This window comes from Rhinolophus hipposideros, assembly GCF_964194185.1.
Source record: "Rhinolophus hipposideros genome assembly, chromosome: 20".
In the NCBI taxonomy this organism is placed as follows: domain Eukaryota; kingdom Metazoa; phylum Chordata; class Mammalia; order Chiroptera; family Rhinolophidae; genus Rhinolophus; species Rhinolophus hipposideros.
The window spans coordinates 1,230,694-1,251,347 of record NC_138066.1 but is presented as its reverse complement, the minus strand read 5'-3'; the positions used below and the strand labels follow the sequence as shown (position 1 = coordinate 1,251,347).

General features: G+C 55.9%; 1 protein-coding gene across 4 annotated transcripts in view; it reads left to right on the top strand.

The window, feature by feature from the left end:
- TOM1L2 (target of myb1 like 2 membrane trafficking protein) overlaps positions 1 to 20,272 on the top strand; it is a 109,666-nt gene extending 89,394 nt beyond the window's left edge. Inside the window, exons 9-16 of one of the 4 annotated variants that reach the window (XR_013992041.1) lie at positions 1,331 to 1,379; positions 1,787 to 1,910; positions 3,696 to 3,813; positions 4,917 to 4,992; positions 7,392 to 7,527; positions 13,148 to 13,207; positions 15,246 to 15,282; positions 16,272 to 20,272. Coding sequence is in view for 3 of the 4 variants with exons in the window: in XM_081029666.1 (XP_080885792.1) it covers positions 1,331 to 1,379; positions 1,787 to 1,910; positions 3,696 to 3,813; positions 4,917 to 4,992; positions 7,392 to 7,457; positions 13,148 to 13,207; positions 15,246 to 15,282; positions 16,272 to 16,420 (679 nt within the window). In the remaining variant the exon portion in view is untranslated. The remainder of the gene's footprint in view (positions 1 to 1,330; positions 1,380 to 1,786; positions 1,911 to 3,695; positions 3,814 to 4,916; positions 4,993 to 7,391; positions 7,528 to 13,147; positions 13,208 to 15,245; positions 15,283 to 16,271) is intronic. The other 3 variants (XM_081029666.1, XM_081029664.1, XM_081029665.1) reach the window with 3 other exon arrangements.
- Positions 20,273 to 20,654: the final 382 nt, after the last annotated feature.

The window sequence follows — 20,654 nt, the reverse complement described above, 5'->3', positions numbered from 1 at the left end:
GCCAGTTGGAGAACAGGAGCATATCTGAGGCTCCTCGACTCCCAGCCTGAGACCTCTTGGTTTTGCCATGTGGTTCCAATGTCTCCACTTTAAAGGGGCTTGACTTTTAACCTGTTAGACCCATTTCAGCCCCTTCTAGAATAGGATGACAGAACGTAATGTGGGTATTTTCACCTGAGTCTGCCAGTCCTGGTGTTACCCCACATTCAGAGGCAAAGCCTGGGTCCAGCAATGAGGTGCCATTCTGGCTAGAGTGCCTTTGACAAGACTGTCCCTTGAAGAGGGCATCAGAAAGACACTCCAGGGTTACACACTTTTCAGATGTATTCCTGTTCTCCATGATTGAAAATCCACACAAGTCTTTCTTAAAACCACAGTCAACACACATGTCCCAACCAGATTGTCCCATGTGGGGATCCCTGCTCACCAGGCGCTGACCCCAGCAAGTGGCGACCAGTGTGGAGCAGTGAACCTCAGTGAGCCCTGGTTTCTCCAGGCTTTAGCTGGAGACATGCTCTAGGCTTCCAATGTGCCCATAGCATTTGGGAGCTTTTAAATGCACCGGCAGCCCCCCCACGCCTCACAATTGCTCTCGTGTTCCCTACCTGGTATGAGAATGACTTAGGTAAGGGAGACAAGAGGGTTTTTCTGCAGTTGCTTCAAGCCAAGTCCCATCCTCAGCCAGACAGCAGCCAACAGGGTGGGGGAGGGGACTGGCCGGCTTCCTGTCTCTGGTTGGCCTCACCCTTTTTACAGCTGTGGGGGATCCTTTTCACCAGGCCAGGGGCCTGTGCCTGTCTTTCTCCTCTAGGGGCCTGCCCTGTGGGTGCCCTATGGCCCTTACTCCAGCAAGTTGAGTTGCAAAATTTCAGTGACATCAGATAATTACTCCCCAGCACAGCTCTCTGAAGCCGGAGGGGGCCGCACTCTTTGCCTGGCTTTGCCCCCAGGTAAAGTGGGTGGCTCAGCCTGTCCCTCCAGAGACAAGAGGAGCCTTGGGTCCAGTGTGTGTGGGGATGGCTGGGGGTGCTTATAACGGCCTCCTGCATATGGCAGCCATCACCCTCCCTAGGTGCCCGTGGGTGCCTCTGGGTGAGCCCAACAGCCTGATCCTCCTTGGGGGAGCCCCAGGCAGAGGAAGGCGTAGTGTAGTCATGTGTCAGTCCGCTCCCCACAACCTCAGTATGGGTCTGGTTGGTCTCCTTTCCCAGAGCCTCAGTGTCTGCTGGCCTCCCAGGGCCCTCGGTCCCCAGGAGCTCTTCACAGGCCCGGTGAGCATCATGGTGCCCCATCAGCCCTCTTTCCTTACTCTGCTTTCCCTTCCTGTTAGGTTCGAACGATACAGGTCTGGCCGATCGGTTCAAAATGGCAGTAATGGTGTAAGTATTCCTGCAGGATTATCTCATCTCCGGAGGCTAGGAGAACTGCCTCAGTTTGCTTTTCCTGACTGGGGTCTAAGTATTTGGGTAACTGTGCAGCAGGCTGTGGTTGATGGGGTACTGAGGAAGGGCCAGCAGGCACCCATCCTTGGCAGGAGGGTGGCGGGGAAGGCCTCTCGTGTGCTGGGGACTGATTCAGCCCTGCCTCCTTTAAGTGTGTGTGGGGGAGCCAGTGGGCAGGGGCTCACTGCAGCCAGGGCCCACGGTGGACCCCTGATGTTGGAGTGAGGGAAACTGCCTTGCTCTGTGTTAGTGCAGTGTGGAAACCCTGCGTGGTGCCTGCTGGCTTTGACCTTGGAGACCAGCGCATGGGCTCTGGGGCTCACTGCCATCTCCTGCTCTGACAGGTGCTGAATGAAGTGAGTGAAGACAACTTAATAGATCTGGGGCCAGGGTCTCCAGCTGTGGTGAGCCCAATGGTGGGGAACACGGCACCCCCGTCTTCCCTCTCCTCCCAGCTTGCCGGCTTGGGTGAGTGTCTCAGGGGGGTGTAAAGCCTCCCTCACAGGCCACTTCCTGGTTGTGGGTCTGGGCTGAGGGCCCCTTTTGCTCTCTGTGTTGGAAGGTCTGAAGAGACCCTTTTGGGGACTCCATGGGAAAGTGTATTCCTGAGTCCTGGCCAGTTGTACCACCTTCAGTTCATAACTTCTTTCCCTAAACTTAAAAGTTTAAACCTGTGTTGGAAAGCAGAGGCTGGGGAGGTTCCAAAGAACTGGAAGTTGTTTGCTTTTTAAAGAAACGGGGCTGCTGTGTTTTATCTCGAATATTCCTTATGGTTGAAGCAATTTCCTTCTCACTGTCAACTAGGCCAAGGATGGCAAATGAGTTTCAGAGATTGGCTGCTTGGAACACAGGTCTAGGAAGGGTGCCGAAGCCACATCAGGGCTTGGACGATGAGTCTGTGCTTGATTGGTGATGTCCGCCATGGACTTGGAAATAGGAAGTGGTGGCACTGACACGTTTGCTCTCCTTGAACTAACATCAGCCTAAAGTGTTCCGCTGTCTGAAACCTAAAACAAGAAACTTAACACTTTTCCACAGTTCATTTAGTTATTCGTTTGTTTATTTAAGGAGGGTGCAGCTCACAGTGGCCCACGCGGGAACGAACCGCTCATTCAGTTTAAAAGTGTACCTATGACTCTGGATTCTGCCAGTACACTAGATGATACCAATTTATGACAAAAAAATTATGGTATTGAAGTAATGAATAAGCATGGCCCTCTCAAAATTCTTTCTTCCACCCTGCTTTTCTGTTTTCTTATTTCATAGTATTTATACCTTCATTTCATTTCAGTTGAATAGAGCTTTTACTTAGTGACCTGTCAGTTGCTGTAATTCTGGCTCTCAGTATCTCATGTGTCTGTAGCCTTGACTTCTCTGACAGAACAGAGTTCTCTGCCTTCAATCCGTCCAGCATTTGGCCACCAGACTTAATACCCCAAATTCAAACTGAATTATGCTGCCTCCCTTCTTAAAAGGGTCTAGTTTTTCCCATCAAGTCCTTTACCTAGCATTCGAGGCTTTTCCCCAGCCATCTCCCGCCTGCTTTCCCAGCCTCGTCCTCCATTCATTTCTCCATGAGTCCATTCATTTCTCCATGAGCATCGCTTGCTTCACACACCTGCACGCCCTGTGCCTTTGTAGCTACCTGCCCTTCACCCTTCTCCCCACAGCATAGTCGCACTCGTTTTTAAAGACCCACTCTGGTGTCAGTTTTGAGTCTTTCCTGTATCTCAAGCCATGCACGGCTGTGGGCGTCTGTCTCACTTCCACTCTGCGTACTCCTTGAGGCCAGGGACCACGTCAGATTCAGTTTGGTCCTCTCAGGATCTGGTTCTGAACATGGTGGGTACCTGAGAAATATTTGTCACACAACTAAATGACCCAGGTCCGTAGACATTGTGCCTAAGTCACGTGGAGCCCCTGCTACTAATGGCGGGCGTTATAGGACATCTGCAGGGACATGGGCCTTAGGCTCGACTTTCTCACTGTCAGGAATCTCCCTTTCGTTCGTAATGACTCTTTCCCCACTTGAGCAGCTTGGGGGTCAGTGGCTATTCTCCATCTGCCCCCCCCCCCGTGGCTTCTCCTGCACGTGGTGACCTGGGAGTGCCAAGGAAAGTCCTGTGTCCCCCTGCCTCCCCCCACCCATAGAACTTGAACCTGCTCAACTGGCATCCTAACTTTGGGACCCTCCGTGAAGTCCACGATCCACATTTTGTTCTCATCCTCCCCTCATCTGTTTTATTGCCACAGACTTGGGGACAGAGAGCGTCAGCGGCACCCTCAGTTCACTCCAGCAGTGTAATCCCCGTGACGGCTTTGATATGTTTGCCCAGACGAGAGGGAACTCCTTGGCCGAGCAACGCAAGACGTATGTGGGGACCATTTCAGTGGCTCTCAGAAGATATTGGGGGAGGATGGATCCAGGCCTGGTCACGGGCCAACACAAAGAGGCCTTTTATTTACCAGCGACAGGACTGCCAAGAGCTTTGAAATATGGCTGTGAGGACTTGGCAGTAGGCACAGATATTAAATGACAGTCCCTCCCCACCTTGGAGTCGATTGTAGCTGGATTTCTCCTGTCAGTCGGAGAGAGTGCTTTGTTGTTCTCTTTGCTCCTCACGCTGCTGCTGCTACTGCTGCTGCAACCTGGTCTGGAGGAGGAGCTGGGAGCAAGGAGGTGCAGCCAGGCAGGGACTGACCTGCTTCCTAGCGTGGTTCTCCTGCCCAGGGGTATGGGCAGGGCCTTCCCTGACAGCAGTCTGGTCAGGATGAGCCACGTGGCACTGGAGGCGCTTATTCCAGAAGAGACAATCCACCGCTTCTCAGGGAGGCACTGGAACAGGCTTTGAGCTTTCTGTTCAGACTACAGGCAGGCAAGGAACACTTTCCCCACCTTTCCTGGGGGCCTAGCACCTTATGCATTTAGCTTTCTGAGGCCCATGCTCCAGAATCAACTGGCCAGAAGCCCAAGGACCCATGCGCCCTTCACCAGCAAAAGTTGCTTTTAAAACGGATACAACAAAAGAGGTCAGGAGCAAAGGAAGATGACCCTCACCTCATAATCAGCAGCAGACCCCAATCCCATACCCTCCTTGTTAAATGCCACTGAGGCCGCTGCTTTCAAAATAAGAAGTGCCTTTACGTCAGCCCTCCCTCTGAGTAGTCTCTGGGCATCCTGTCGGGAGCTGTAGAGATGCCCTCCTGTCGTTACTCAGTACTCACCACCGCTGAGGTGCACAGTGTCCCAACCTGAGAGGAAAGGAGGAGCTGAGCCGGTGCTAGAACCCAGGCAGGCCCCCTAGCTTCGGTAACAGCCAGCCCGAAAGATGAGCCGTTGGCCTCTGCCCAAATGCCAAGGCTGTGGGAAACGTTACTCCGAGCACATGTGAAGAAGGTGCCATGGATGGAAAGTGATTACAGGTCACCGCCCCTCCCCCGTGACCACTGATGCTGCTTGTGCTTTGTCTCCAGGGTAACCTACGAGGATCCCCAGGCAGTCGGAGGACTTGTTTCTGCACTAGACAGTCGAAAACAGAGCTCCGAAGTGGTAGGTCTTTAACTCCGTTTTTGTGCCTGGGGTCCTCTGGATGGAAAGTCAGGCAGTTTGGTAATGCTGGCTGGGTAATTAGGCAGAAGCTGGCTTGCACTGGAGAGCAGGGTGAGAGCACTGTATTACCTCACTGAGTCCTCACCCCACCCCATGAGGGACACCCCAGGTCACCTAAAAGGAAATGGGCCCAGAGAGGTGGCAGTGTGTGTGAGGCACAAGTGAGCAGGCAGCAAGCAGGGTCCACTCCTCAGAGGTCCAGCTCCAGAGTCCCTGCTTTTCCTACATGGTGACCTGGGAGTGCCAAGGAAAGTCCTGTGTCCCCCTGCCCTGAGTGGGTGGCCCTGAGCTCTCAGGGCATGGGTCTCCTATGGCCAGAGAGGGTCTCTCCTCAAATGTTCAGTGCCCTGGGGGTGGGCATGGCCCGACAAAATAATGACGCTTACAGGAGGGGAAAAGCTGACCTGAGCCGCCTCTCTGCTGATCGTCAGTAGCTGGCCTGGAGAAACCGTGCCCACCCTTTTCGATGGTCAGGATTTGTTTGGGCAGCTGGGGCTGTGGGGGCGGGCTCGAGGGTGTTCTGGGAGCTCTGTGTCTGGAAGGAGCAGAGCTAAAGGCAGAAGTACTTTGAGGTGAAGGGTGGTGCTGTCAGAGCCCCCAAACGCAGCCCTGGTTTCTGTAAGATTTCAGATCATGGCAGGAGAAAGGATTTGTGTCTTAATGCTTCTCACAAGATTGTTCCCCTTTTTGCCTAACTAAGAAATGTGTGTGACTGTGTGTGAATGAATGTTTGTTTGCAGGGGTGGGGAAAGGGAGGGCTGTTGGGACAACAGCCCAGAACAGCTGGAACTCCTTTCAGGTCCCCCAGTTGGGCTAGAAAGAGGCGGTGCTCCCCTGTTCACTGGATGGGAGGGTTGGCTTCCCAAATGCCAGTTCTTGTCCTCCAGTAGCCTCAGCCCCAACGGGCCCAGGCAGGCAGCAGTGCTGCAGCCTGGTTTCCATGGGAAACCCCCCTTGAGGGAAGGGACTCCTCTCCTTCCCTCAGCCAACTTGGTAGGAGCACTCTACGCCCCTCTCCACTGGCCACCAGGGGGCACAGAAGAGCCAACCCAGCTGCTTTGGTTTCTCAGCACCCTGCCTTTCCACGGAAGAACGCCAGCTGAACCCCTGAGACCCAGACTCCCAAAATCTATGCAGTGAGCATGGTTCTGTTGCTCCCACTACTTAACCCAGGGAGGACGTTAGGGAGCCGTGTGAGGGCCACCTGCACGCTGCCAGATGAGGGCGACCCCTCTTCTTGGCCCACCCTGGCCTGGCCTCCTGCCCCACAGCTCAGCCAGGCTCACCTGGGTAGTTTCCCACTCTGCCTCCGGAGCCTGCCCTGGCCATGCCAAGGTGTGTCCTACAACACCTCTGCCATTATCCGTGCCCACACCTGGGTCCAAGCGTGGAGGTGGCCTGCTTCCCATCCTTCACCCTTTGGGTGTGTGGCTTGGCCAGTCTCCCTGTTTTCAAAGGTCTTGATGACTCCAGCATGTTTTCCTCATGATGGTAGGCATATTGCTTTTCATGTTTATTGCTCGATGGGGCAATGAGGGAAAGCAGGGTTGTGTTAGCCGCATGTGTGTTAGCCGCGTGTGTTAGCCGTGTGTGTGTGTGTGTGTCTCTGTGTGTGTCTCCGTGTGTGTCTTCGTGTGTGTATTGGTATCTACACACACACACTGACTCACGTGCTTCTTTAGACCAGTACTTCAGGTTACGGTGTTGCATATGTTAAACCATGCTGGCCTGGAAATGAAAACTGGGTTAAGGGGGAAAGTAAGAACACAATAAGGTGTGTAGGAGGGGAATTTGTACAGCCATTCCTCCTCAGTGCAACCGAATCAGTGGTCTTAACTTGGAATACTTTTATCATTTAACAAAAGGCGATAACACCCAAATTCAATGTTCAAATTAAGAGTTTGGAAAAAGAACACACAGGTAACTGAGAAGGAGGGAAAAAGAAGAAAAAGCGGAAATAAGTTAGAAACAAGTAGAAATGATTTTGTAAACGCGGGTTCTTTGATAAATCGATGCTTTGCCAACCCCGAGAGCCCTAATTGGGAGAAGCAGCCGTGGGTGACCTCCGTGACTTCACGGAGATTTCCCAGGTGTATGGGAATGGTTGGCATGAGTACATATCACGGTGCTGGGATTCTTGGTTGCTAAACTCCTCTTTGCCAGGTAGGTAAGGGGGACATGCCGGGGCAGGGGGGCAGACACTGGGTCACATCTCCTTACGTGACAAACAATCAGCTCTGAACAGCGCTTCTCTGTTTCCGTGATGTGTATACGATTGCTACTTTACCATGGGTCTTGCTGTGACTTTTCTTTCTGGGACTTTTCTGTCCTCCGTGCAGAAGAGAGGTAAAGGTGGGGACTCTGGCCTGGAGCCCATAGACAGCTGGCTCATAACCCAAGGAATGGTGAGAGGTCACCAGCTGAGCCGAGCCCTTGTCCACCCCAGCGCTTCCCTGTGTCACCTGCTGAGCCCTTGTGAGTCAGACAGTACAAGGCCGTTCTCCTTCTGACCAGGCGCCAAATTTTCCCCTCCTGTCTCTGTACAATCTCCTTCAGCCACAGATGTCCAGCCCAGAAACACCTCCGCTGGTTGTGTGCTACAGTCCATGGCCCTGGGCCTCTAGGGTCTGGGGCATTTTCAGGAGTGAGGGGAGGATCCCTTTCCTCCTTTCACTGGTCTCTGGGGCTCTCAGCAGTATTCGCTTTTTCAGGATGAGCACGCGTTACTGTGGCTTTTGCTTGGGAGGGGACGTTTCTAAGAGAACAGACTCCAAGCATCTGACCGGTCAGAGAAGACCCCGCCAGCCTGTGACGTTGGCAGTCCCAGGCTGATGGGTTTTTATAATTTAGTTATTTGTGCTCACTATGTCCCCCAGAAGGATCCAAAACCTCTTAAACACACAAACACAATAGGAACAGGATAAAAAGAATAAAATTAAAGCCAGGGGAGTTTAATATCCTAAATGCAGTTATTAATAGTTCTCAGGAAGTAGAGCTTTCCTGACAAAGACCCTGCGAGGGTCTCTGCTGCCTCACCTGATCAGGTGGCCCTGAGACACACAGAGAGGGGTGACCTTGCTCTAGGCTGCTTGCCCTGGTGTGCTGGTTTCACCTGTAATGAAGCCATAGCCCTCACCACACACCTCTGCCATAGAAACCAGAGGTGGGCTGGTGTGGGAGAGGGCGCAGAGAAGGAGAAGTGTGAAAAGAGCGGAAATGTAGGCCTCTGCCCTATAGCTGGGGTGGGGGAGACACTGGGCACACACCAGGGAAGAAGCATAAGTGATCCCTTGGGGCCGTGCCAGGCTGTGTCCAGGGAATGAGGTGTTCAAGCAGGGTCAGCATGTCTGAGGCTGCGGGGAGCATGGGGTCTCCTGCCCGAGCAAGCTGTGACCAGTATACAAAGATGTGGGCCATGCAGGGCGGTCAGAGCCATGGGGGCATGGGGTCTCTGCCTGCCCCCCAGCTTGGAGCTGGTAACCTTTGCACAGCCGTGCCCATCTCCCTTCACCTGTCAGAGCAGCAGGCACTCTGTCCTGCTCTGTTTCTGCACCAGACCCCATGGCCATTCTTCGAGACATGGGCTGCCAGAGTTCCTCCTTTGCTTGTTCAGGGACACCGTGGGGCTCTGGCCCACATGTGTGGGTGACTCCTAGAGACCATGTACACTCCGCTGTCCAAATTGGGACGGTCCAGCCGTGTGTCCTTGTTCCTATTAATCCTGCAAAAAAGGATACTGCCCACAAAAACTACCCTGTGTGTGGCCTTGGCAGCTGGTGGTGGTGGCTGCCTCTGCTCACACAGGCCACCCCCCACTGACCTGTCCCCTCCGAGGGCTCTAGTTTCCGACTTCCCAGAAATAAGCCCAACTAACAGCTAACCTGGTGTCTCACCTGCCTGACTGCTGTGTTTTTTTATTTTAAATGACGTACATTAATTGCTTTGCCTTATTTCCTGTAGTTTAGAACCCCGAGCCTTTCCAGACCTCCCAGGTACAAATTCTTTACTTGGAAACTTTTTGTACTATGGAGTGAGACCAAAGGGCTCTTAGACCTTCACAACTTCTCTGGAAAGAGCATTCCCGAGCTACAGAAAATGCTCCTGTCACCTTGGAAATGGCATTGGACAGTTAGGTTTCCTTGGAGGTGGGAGCTGTGGGCGGCAGAGCCTGGCTCTCCTGGGACTTTCGGTGAATGGCTCTCCAGCACCGGAGTCAACACTGCCAGGCTCGTGACCAGTTGAAGAAAACACTGAGAAGCGCCATGAGCCGGCCTGCCCGAGACTGCGGGGGAGGGGGTGGGCCCTTCCCCACCCTCCAGCTCGAGGGCCTTTTTTCGGCTGCTGATCAGAGAGGAGTATCCCCCACATTTAGGGTGCAGCCAGGAAAATATCCAGAGATGAACGAATATAAGTCACACGAACCGAACTAGGTTAGTAAGAAGAGTCTGCTTCTGCCAAAGCCCAGGTTGGGGGTAGGGGGCTCCCTGCTCAGACCTGGAGGACCCCAAGACACAGTAAGCCCGAGGCCACAGAGACCGCTGGCAGGGGCTGCACCTCTCTGCTCCCTACGCAGAGCTGCCCTGCCTGCGCCACATGAGATCAAGCTGCTAGCAGACAGCTCCCCCACCACTCTTGTCAGTTCTGCTGCTGACATCTGGCGTGTCCGTTTCTCTTTGGACTCTGGACATAGGCAGGGCTCATCTCACCATTGCCTCTGCCAAGCCAGCCCGTCTGGCCTGTCCTCAGACGGGGTGATTCTAGGCCCTGGTCTTCATTGGAGGGTGCGCCTGGACTAGCTTCTTTTCTTTTTCTCTCTCCACACACATCTCTTCTTCCCTTTCTGTGTCCCTCCTCCAACTCACACTCTTCTTCAGACCTCTTACACCAGACTTCAGGTTGGATCGTTGTCCAAGAAGATGCTAAAACCACAGCAGGTCAGAGCCCACAGTCTCTTAGGGATAAGCTGGGCCGGCCCTCGTTTGAGGGATGGGAATAATGAGCCTCCCAGCGTCCTGGTGATGTGCCCGAGGCCACGGGGCAGTAGCCAAGCCCAGGGCCCTCTTTTTAGCTACGGTCTCTCTTTCCCTTCCGTCAGCCTGGCTGGGAGAGCTTCCTCTTCCTCCCTCGCCGTGTCTCCAGCCCCTATTTATAGATCAGCGGACGTTTAGTCTGTGTCTGGTAGCGATATAACCCTCCTGCCCCATCATTAGAAGGGACTTTACCCTGTTGTAATACTGAAGGCCCTCGTTTACCAGGGCAGGAGGGTTATATCGCTAAGGAGCATGTCGGACCACAGCAAGGCAACCCCTGCCTTCCCTTAGAGAAGCATTATTGTTAGCCCAGCCCCAGCTCCTCAGTGACTCATGCCCTGAGGCCAAGTGCCTGTAAGGATTCAATTCTAATAATTTCTGACATCCAAAAACGGACACACCAACCTAGAAATTAAGGGATTTGGAATCGTGCGTGGGGAACTCTAACTACAACCTAGTCATCACCCTATTTCACAGATGAGGAAACCGAGGACCAGAATTGCCCAAACCCCCGACCCTGACTCTCCACTGAAGCTGAGGCTTCTTAGGACAGCAGGGGCCTAGTAGCTCCTAGGTGAAGGAGCAGTTGCAGAGAGGAGCGACTCAGCCCCGGTCCCACACTGCGAGCGCCGGGACCAGCTGAGCCCGGCCTGAGCCTCGCCTGTGTTCTCTCAGCTTGGCCCTGGGCCTCGCCTGCAGGATGCCTTCCCATAAGCACACTACTGCTTACTTGGAGAAGGCTGGGAGAGGGAAGAAAAGGGTTCCCATGATCCACTTTGGGGGGATTTTTTTTCTTTCTTTCTTTCTTTTTTTTTTGAGGTGGTGAGGAGTTTCTCAAATGTCAATGTTTATTTTCTGAGCACACTGGCTCTCAAGATTAATCCTCAAAGAAGAAAACTAGAGCATGATCCACAGCCTCAAGGGATTTATTTTTGAACAGTAACAAAAAAACTATGAGCAAAATCTGAAGGTTTAAGGTCCATGACCCCTGAGTGGCTTTTTTTCAAGCTTTTTTGCGACATGTTGGAAAGCTCTGTCCATGGAGTCTTCATTACTCCTAGGTGGACTAAAGCTGGGTAGATTAAAAAAAAAAAAAAAAAAAAAGTCCAGCATGCACTCCAACAGCTGCTGTTGGTCACGTTTTCTCTTTGGAGATGCGGCTGACTTTCTAAGCCTTAGTTCTGGGAACTTGGCGTTGGACACATCCTCCCAGAGGCCAGGCTTTCTGACTTATAAGCATCAAGATAATGAAAACTGGCAGCTCCTGTCATGAGAATGTGTCAGGCAGAAGTCCTGCCAGCAAGCATAACATTAGCAGATCGCACCCTGTGTGCCCTACTGCTTTCTTTTCGATGGGGAAGGTAGGTGCTGCGTCTGGTGCTGTTAGCACGTCCATCGGCCACGTGTGCCCTCCGGAGTGTGAATCACGTCCTCTTTGTCCCTCAGTCATTTCTGGATGATTTGAACGCTGTGATATGGTTTCATTTCAATATTCTTAAGTCCCTAGTAAGTAAGTCAAAGAAATAAAATGAAAACAGAATCTTCCCAACCTGATCCAGGTTAACTCGAGCCTTTATGGAAATGTGTGTGGACTGCCCACTCTGCGTCTGTAGTTTGGCACAAGCACATGAAGTTACCAGAATGAGGGGTCTTCGGCCCGCTGAGTGAGTGTGTGCAGGACTCTGGCCGACTCAGATCTCTGCTCAGCGTGCGTGGGGAGGGCTTCGAAGGCCTTAGCCCACTGCCTGCTGCAAACCCCATCTTCGGCAGCTTTCTACCTCTAGGAGTGCCTTGTCACACAGGGCAGGGCTGCTGATATGAAATCTCCGTTCTCCTTTGTTTAAGGTCATGTGATTTTTTAGATTTGGCAAACACTAAAACAATCCTCTTACTGCTTCTTTTAACTTTATTCTTACCCTAGATTGCGATGTTGTGGTGAAGCTAGCTATAGAAACAGTGCAGGGATTTTTCTGGAAATAGTGCGCCAGTCTAGGCGGGGAGGCAGGTCACCTCGAATGATGTTCATCAAATCACTTCTCTAGGCTGGGAGCCAACATTTCGTTAACGTGGCTTCTAGAGGGTTAAAGGTTACCTTTACTTCTTATCATATCTTACTGCAACATAAATATTTCTAGCCAAATGCATTTTTCAGAACACTGTCCCCAAGGCCCTTGGCACAGGTGACCAACCACTGCGTGGACACGGTCCAAGTACCCGTGAGGTGTGTCTTTGTTTGCTCAGGGGCTCAATCCCCCCACCCCCGCCCGCTGCTCCCCAGATCTCAGTTGAACTTCTTTTCTTTGGCTGCTGAAGCACAGACAGCCATTGAAAGCTGAGAAGAAAGGGCAAGACTAAAGGAAGCTATTGCATTCAGACATGCTTAGTGATTTTCTCCTAGAGACACAAAGACAACTAAAGCCTGGCAGTCCCTTTTGTCAGCAAAGCCTTTGTTTTTAGTGAGTTTCTGTTGGTGGTGAGATGTGCCTGTCTTCCGTTGGCCAGGCCACACCCAGTGCACCCCACCTCCCTACCCCCACCCCGCGCCTTAGAGATGCATTGAAATACTTCCAGTGAGTAAGCAGAGCCCCTGCAGACTCCCAGGGCTGCCTGACCACCTGCACCCATGCTCTGGGCCCACTGGTGGCCCCTGGAGTCACCCCCAGGACTGGGCTCAGCAGTAGGTAGGCAGCAGTCCTCCAGCTGTCATCAGCGATGCGTTCAGAAGCAGCCTGCTTTGCGGCGGGGGCTGAGAAACCCATGATGTGAGGGCTGACACCATAGTCAAAAAGTTCTCCATTTCAAGAATGCGTACTGCCGCCCGCCCGCCTGCCCGCCTGCCCCCCGGTCGGTCCTGCTGCTTAGATTCGCCACCTCATTGCTTTCCTCACCTGCCATTCCATGTGGCTGCCTCGTTGCCCGTGCCTGCTGTGCTCATGTGTTTTTTTGCTCTGTGTACATGTTGCTTGCGTTTGGGGTTGCTTTTTTGACGATTTCCTTTGTTCGGTGTTCTGTCTTCCCTCACCTGGCTGTGGGGCTGCCTGACCCGCTGCTTGCCGCCTCCATAGATCCCCGTTGTGCGGCCCTCTGTCATGGACGACATTGAGCTGTGGCTCAGGACCGACCTGGTGAGACTCGACTTTTGTCTTTCGTGTGTGGGATGTAGCAAGGCAGAGGCGCTTCTGGGGACAGGCCTCGGGGACACCTGAGGGGGCCGCTCCCCGGGGGGGGGGGGAGGAGGGAGGCCGGGCCAGAGTGGCTCCTGCTGTCCCCAGGCCCTCCCAGCTGGCCTTCCCCTCCAACACCTGTGGCCTGAGGGGCCAGTTGGGATGGAGCCCTGAGCTAGCTCCATCCTTCATCTAGCTCTAGCTGGCTCCAAAGTACGCTTTTTCCCGTTACGTTTCAATTTCAGCAGGTGTGTTTGTGCTTGGGTTCTTTTTTTTTTTGCTTTTTGTGGCGTTTTTTGTTTTTTTTTTGTTTTTCATTTCTTTTAATTGTGACGTATACACAAAGATCACTGGAGAGACTTTTTTTGTGGAGTGTTTTGTTCATTTTTTGGTTTTCCTTTCTTTTAAGTATGACGTATACACAGATAAATCAAGTGGGGTTTTTGGTTTTTGCTTGTTAATTCACTGCTACCTCCCGCTTCAGTAGCTTCCAGTATCTTGGATCTAAAAGAACCCCTGCCCCAGAGACCATTGTCTTTGTCCCCAGAGGTAGGGCAGGAAGATGAGGACATCATGCATCTGCAAATGGCAGCAGGCCCTGAGAAAGGAGGGCTGCCGTGGCTGGTCCCTTTCTCTGTTGCTTACAAAGCACTTTCACTCTCAGTAGCCTGTGCGGGAGGTGGGATGGCGGTTGTTGGCTGAAGACTGATGAAGAAATGCACTCTGGGAGGGAAAGTGGCCTGTCCAAGGTCATGGGCTGGCTGGGTCTCCCCCAGACCTAGAGATGCCTCATCTCTTGCTCCTAGCTGCCTCCTCTTGAGGAAGCCCTGTCCCCAGAGTAGGGCAGGGCTTTAATCCAGCGCCCGCCTCGCTGGCTGTAGGCTACTGACATGGCCCCCTCCCACATGACGCTGGCAGACCTCAGATAGGGCCTCCCCCTGCTCCCAGCCACCTCTCCGGAAGGCCAGGCTTTCCAAAGACACTCATTGCCACCCAGGTGCCGTGCCACAGGAGGAAGGAAATGCCCCACTATATATTTCCCCAGGGAATGCCTGGAAAAGAAACAGCTCCTCTCACAGAAGCAAAGCAGGAAGGGCCAGGGCGGCCCTTGCCTCACGAAAGGGACCTCAAGGTCCAGAAAGGGGGAGGGACGTACCTGGCAAGGCTGCACAGCAGGCTAGCGGCAGGGCCAAGAAGAAAGCCAGGTCTCCTGGCCCAGCCCAGGGCCTTATCCCCTGGCCACCCAGTGCTCTTCCCCATCACTGTCTGCAGTGAATTCCCCGATGGCGAACCATGCCCTCCAAACAAAATCAAGTCTGATCCACTCATGAAGCTCACAGAGCCCCACGGCTCCTCAGCACCCACAGCAGCTGATGGAATCTGGGCCACAGGAGGAGGCTGGCGCAGCTCCCAGGATGCTGCGGGGTGTGGCTCCCAGCCAAGCGGACAGTGCTCCACTGCCAAGCCCTGCCTGGTGTTGGGCCCTGTGCACTGGGCTGCACGGCTCTGGCCCTCCCAGGCCCCTCGTGGCTCCTGGCCATTGACATACATGGGCAGTGACTTCCCAGGACCCGCGGCTGGCTGCAAGGGGCCACTGAGCAGAGGAAGGCCTGAAGGGGCCCTGGGCACGCCCCAGGCCCAGCCTCCTCGTGGCCCCCTCTGGAGGAGACAAGGGGCAGAGGCCTGCCACAGCCCTGCCCTGCCGCTCAGCCCAGAGAGCCAGCCTGCACCTTTTGCGGCATTTTTCTTTTGGGCCCTTCTGGAGGATCAAAACCTACAACCAACTTGAGTGGTTTCTGTTTTTGCTTTTTAAAAACAAACTTTCCGTTTCTCTTCTAAGGCAAACAGTGCCTTGCTGTGACAGAACTCTGGGCACGGGAAGTCCAAAGTTGGAAGTTTTGCTTGGGCTCCCGTGGGCAGTGCTCCCTGGGGTGGCTGTTGGAGGGGAGAGTTGGCGGGGCTGGCGGGGGCCTAATGCTGTTCTCTGCCTCTCCCACAGAAGGGCGATGAGCTGGAGGAGGGCGTCACAAGTGAAGGTGAGGCTTGCAGCCCCGCCCCTCCGTTGGCCGCGCCCCAGCCCCCTGCCCGAGCACTTCCTGGTACCTGGCTGAGCTGGGCCTCCTGCACCAGGAGCTTCTTGGCTCTGTCCCTTCCAGGCCTCATGCTGATGAGGGAAGTGTCCTAGCTTGTGACGATTGGAAGGTCACAAAGCTGGTGGACAGTAGGTACAGACTGCCATTCTAAGCCAACACGAGTCCCAAACCTGCACTCCTAACCAGTTCAGCCCGCCCCCAAATGTTCGGTCCAGCAGGAGAAAGACATGCCACGCAGTCCACAGGGTACACGGGAGCCTCCCACTCCTGGTGTCCCGTGACGTCACTTCTGGGGCGCCAGCTCTATGGGTCATGTGGGGAAGTCCCCATCACGGTCCCCTCCCTCCCCTCCCTCTCTCATCCCACTTCCCCTCTCATCTTGCCTCCCTTGCAGCCCACAGGCCTTTCCTCTGCTCTGCCTCCTCCCTCAGCCAGACCTTCTGGTCAGACCCCCCCCCCCCAGCACAGACCCTTGCTTGGTGGGGAGGCGGGGGGAGGGGGAATGTCCTTGCCAAGTTTAAGTAGGACTCACCCCTCCAGCTGTCCCTGCCCTGCCTCTCGTGCTGATCAGGAGAATGGAAAAGCTCCACGTTGTGGGGAGGCAGGAATATAACTGCCCACCCCCCTCCTTCTGCTAGCCGGGCTTCCTGCTTGTCCTGGAGGTGGCAGAGGAGGAAATTGAGGCTAGGTCCCCAGGCAGCAGAGCACCCAGAAGCACCTCTGTCTCTGGCTGGCTGCTCCCCTGCCACTCACTGCTCCCCGCTTGGCAGGTGTCCCAGACCAGTGTGGCAATGGTGGGGTCTCGTGCTGGGGTGACCCTGGGCACAAGTGAGTGGGATTCTGTGGGAAGCAGGTAGGATGCGGCTGTTTGAGCCTCAGTGTGGGCCTGGCCCTCCCCCAATCCTGGCCCTTGTCTTGGTTTTGTATTGCAGAGTTCGATAAATTCCTTGAAGAAAGAGCCAAAGCTGCTGAAATGGTTCCCAACCTCCCCTCGCCCCCAGTGGAGTCCCCAGCCCCGGCCTCAGACCCCTCCGGCCGGAAGAAGCCAGAGCGTTCAGAGGATGCCCTCTTCGCCCTGTGAGCTGTTCTGTGGTGTGGCTCCCCAGATAGCAGGTCACCTCTCATCCCTGTCCACACCGGACGCTGGCCACTCCTCCCATCCCTGGCCCCCATTGGTCCTGCGTTGTCGTCTCCATGGAAACACCCCTGTGTTTGCTCCCAGGTCTCCCACTAGTCAGGACCTGCTTTAGCCACCTTCTCTCTGGGCCGTGGGACAGCGGCACTGTAGCCAGAGGCACCTCCCTCATCCCCGCCCCTCCTGCCCACCGACTCCCTCTGCCCATGTTTCCTCCCAGGAAGCGCGGGCAGCAGAGCCCAGCCTCAAGCAAGGCCGTCCACTTGGGACTGTTTCCTGAGCAGACACTAAGACTGTCTCTCCTGTCACCCGCCCACAGAGGAGGGGGTCAGATCCCAGCCCCTTCCCCATGTGCCCCTGCCCCCTGCCCCCTGCCTGGCTCAGCGGGTCTCCTTGATCTGGCCTGCCTTCCCATGCCCCTCTGATCCAGAGAAGGGCTTGTGTGCACCTGCAGGCTTGGTGTCCCTCCTGGACTGCTGCTCCCTGACGTGTGTCACCTTGTGGTCCTTGGCTCGGCACGTTAGGTGGCTCTGTGGGAAGCCCATGTGTGGAGTCTCACCTTCTTGCACCTCTTTCCATCACTTAGCAGCCGTGCTGGAGACCGAGTGGCCCCTCATGGACTCAAAGGCTCCTGGCATGGGAAGAGCAAGAGGCAGTGGGAGGGCCGCGCGTAGCCAATGGGCAGTGGCCACGTGGCACACTGGTTTAGCTCCTGCAGAGATAACACTGTACACCAGACTGCCCCCATGCGCACGACACGCGCCCCACACACAGTGGGCCCAGTCAGCGGAGGGGCTGCAGGGGGAGGATTGCTGTGGCTCGCCCACTGGGCAGGCTTTGTGGGTTTGGGAGCATGTCGTGGGGCAGCCTCTGCGCCTCTACTGCCAGGGCCCCGCAGCAGACGGCTTTGCACTACGCTTAGAGATCCAAGTGATTGACAGCCAGTGATACCCAGGTCCCTGCGCTGCTCCTGGCCTGGGCCTCAGCCTTCTCCACAGGCTCTTCTCACAGGCCACCGATTTGCACCTTCTCTGCAAGCCAGCCTAGAAGGGAACAGAGCTGGAGCCGGCCACACTGCTCCCGGCCTGCGTCCTCACTGGTGTGTCCTGGCTATGGGTAAGGTGCCCGTGGCTCGGCCCCAGCGGGGTCCAGCCTAAACCACTCTGTGCTGCTGTTGCCCAGAAGAGAAAATGCCGCACAGCTGCTTCGCACCGGCCGTGATCTCGGGCCTGTGTCAGTGTTCCAGCACCCACTGCGCAGGTGTCGGGGCGAAACTTGGCCAGGCCACGGTGTTCCTGCCCCCTGGTGCGGCCAGCCCTTCCCACCTGGCAGCCCCGGCAGGGAGGAGAAGCTGGAGCGCCACCGCAGACTGCAGGAGAGCTCAGAGCTGCAGCTGGGGCGTGCCGAGCATCACCAGGGGCCAGCCTGCTGGCGTCCCCAGGGCCCCTACCCCGTGTGGCGCGGCGGCAGCTTCCCCCAGACAGTGGGCCTGGGCTCTGGCCAGGGGCTCGTCTGTCAGGACCAGCTGGAGATGCCACAGCACTTCCTTAGAGGACGCCCAACAAGTCTTCCTCAGAGCTCAGCCAGCTGCTCCCAGCCCCGCCACCTCCGGCAGCACGTGCACACCTGTCTCCCCCACCCCCAGCCCGCCCTCGGCCTGCCACCCCTCTCTCAACACTCCCTGAGGGCACAGCCCTGAGGCCAGCTCCAATGTCAAGAGGGCTGAAGTCAGCGGGCTTACGCGAGCTGCAGCGAAGGTGGCTGGGAGGGCCCCGTGGTACCCAGCGACCCCGCCTCGTATCCGCAGCTCTGGCACCGTCTGAAGGGATTGTCTCTGAGGGCCAGGGGCACGCCCTTGCCAGTCTGCCAGCCATGGTGGCCAGTCCTGTAGCGGCAGCGGTCTAGCATCCTCTGGGGGCAGAGCCAGCCCCCCTTCTTTTGTGGAAGGGAAAGTGTCCACAGACGAAGCCTGAGGGGACTGAGGGGAGAGGAGGCCCCTGGCGGTGAGTGAAGCTGAAGCCTGCGCCTGCCTGGGGAGACTCATGGTCCAGAGCGGCACCCCAGCTCCAGCTGGGCAGCAGGTGCTGGTGAAGTCCTGCGGGCTGCCAGGAAGGCTGTGGCCCACGCAGAGAAGTGTCACCTGCCTCCCCGGCCGGGAGCCACCCCTCCTGCTCTCACAGCCCCGGAGGCAGCCTGCCCCTACCTGGAGGCTGAGGGGACGCTTGCCTGAGGCCTGCGCAGGAAGCGAGCACAGGCCCAGATGTCCTTGAGGGCTGCTGCTCAGCCTTCCTGTCCTGCGGCCGCAGGCACCCTGGGCCACAGCCCTGGCTCCCTTCCGGTGGGGCGCGCGGCCCACAGGCCGCCTGCTTAGTGCGGGGAGCAGAGCCCTGGCAGGAGGCCGGCCGATCCTACCCCAGGAGAGAGACCCTCTCGAGCCACCTACTCTCCACAAGTGTTAGAAATCACACATACAGTATGGACTTAATTACACTAAATTATTGCTGGGATTCCTTATAAGTACTAATTATACCTGATTGTAGGTTAAAATATTTATTTTGTCAAAATATTTTCTGGAGGATGTGTTTAACCTTTCCTGTGTTCATTGTGTGCTGAGATGTGCAAGCTAACCACTTCCTCCCGCCTGCCTACCTTTCTGGCACCGGGCAGCGGTGATGGCACGGAGTGCAGTGTGCCCCGGGCACTGGTGGGCTTTCGGCCATCCTGCCCCAGAGCAGTCCCTGCCCGGACCCCCCAAGCACCAAGCAGAGGTGACCACCGGCGTTATCAGCATACATGGGACAAGGGCTTTCAGAGCCCGAAGGGCTTGCTGCGGCTGGCCGGGGCCGGAGGGAAAGGTGACTGTTCCTCTGTCATCTGTCCTCCTGTCTGTCTGTCAGCCTCCTCAGTGTGAGTGATGTGCCATCTGTCCTGGACGGAGCCTCGGCTCGCTGCCCTCCCCTCCCCCGGGGGCCCAGAGCAAGGGGGCCTGGGGGGTGTGGGGCCTGTGCTGGAAGCGCTCAGGATGGCCCAGCGGCAGTAGACACCGACTCCCCCAGTGTGGGGGGGGCAGGCGCTGCTCTGCCGCTCTCACCCTTGCCCCTCCTCTTCCATCCTGCCACCACACCCCACTTCACCTCCGCACGTACATGTGTTCTCAGTCTGGCCCAGCCTTCTGGATGGTTCCAGGGAGCTGTGGGCCAGCTAGGGAAAAGCACCGTGGAGGAGAGCTGTGCTCCCAGCCGGCCCACCTTGAGTCTCTCTGCTGTCTCCTGCTAGGACTCGGCTCCTCCAGCCGGCCCAGCACATGGGGAACAGCAGGCCTCACCACCTGTGGATAAGTGTGCGCATCCCCACGATGCCCCTGTGGTGCCCGCCGCTCGCTCCCAGTGCCCGTCTCCATCCCCTCCTGTCCGTGGGGGGCCGAGCCGTCTTCCCCTGCTGCCTACTCCCCCACAGCTCTCAACTCCGGAGTCACACTGCTTCTCGAAAAAACCTTCAGGCTCTCCTGGAGAAAGTGGGATGGATATTTATTTCCTAAAGTTTGCAATTCATTTGTGAGGTTCTCAGGATTGTTGGGGACTATTGAGAAAAAGAATGTGTTGAGTTTGTTGTCCAGTTGTCCCAGAAGTCTGGTGTTCTGTCACTGTCATGCGCTTCTGCAGGCGGAGCCACTTCTGGAGGGTGGGTCAGAGTGACAGCAGAGCATCCGTCCACCCACTGGCTCTCCTTCCAGATAGCGTGTGTCTAGTTTGTGTTCTTGCATGTACAATACCCCACAATAAACAAACAAACAACCCATTCCTTTGTGATCTCTGTGGAGTCGGCCGTGACTGTGGAAGGGCTCACCGCCTGTTTTCTTTACGCAGGGGCTGCCTCGGTGCCAGGCTGCTCGGAGCAGCCTGGGAAGCCCGCCCCATGCCCAGCTTCCAGAGCAGTCTGGGCTGGAGGAAAATCCCTGAGCCTGGGGCACAGCCCAGTTTGGAGGCACTGGTTGTAGCAACTGTAAACCCGCCACGGCCTGCCTGAGCTGTAGAAGCAGGGGCCGTTGTTCTTCCCGGGTCTCATCTGGGGTTGCAGGGGTGCCGGGGAGGCACTCCCCCACCCGGAGCATCTGAGGCCTTGAGCAGGCAGCCCTGCGCCAGCACCTTAGCACCCCATGAGCTGGGCTCCCCAAACTTGG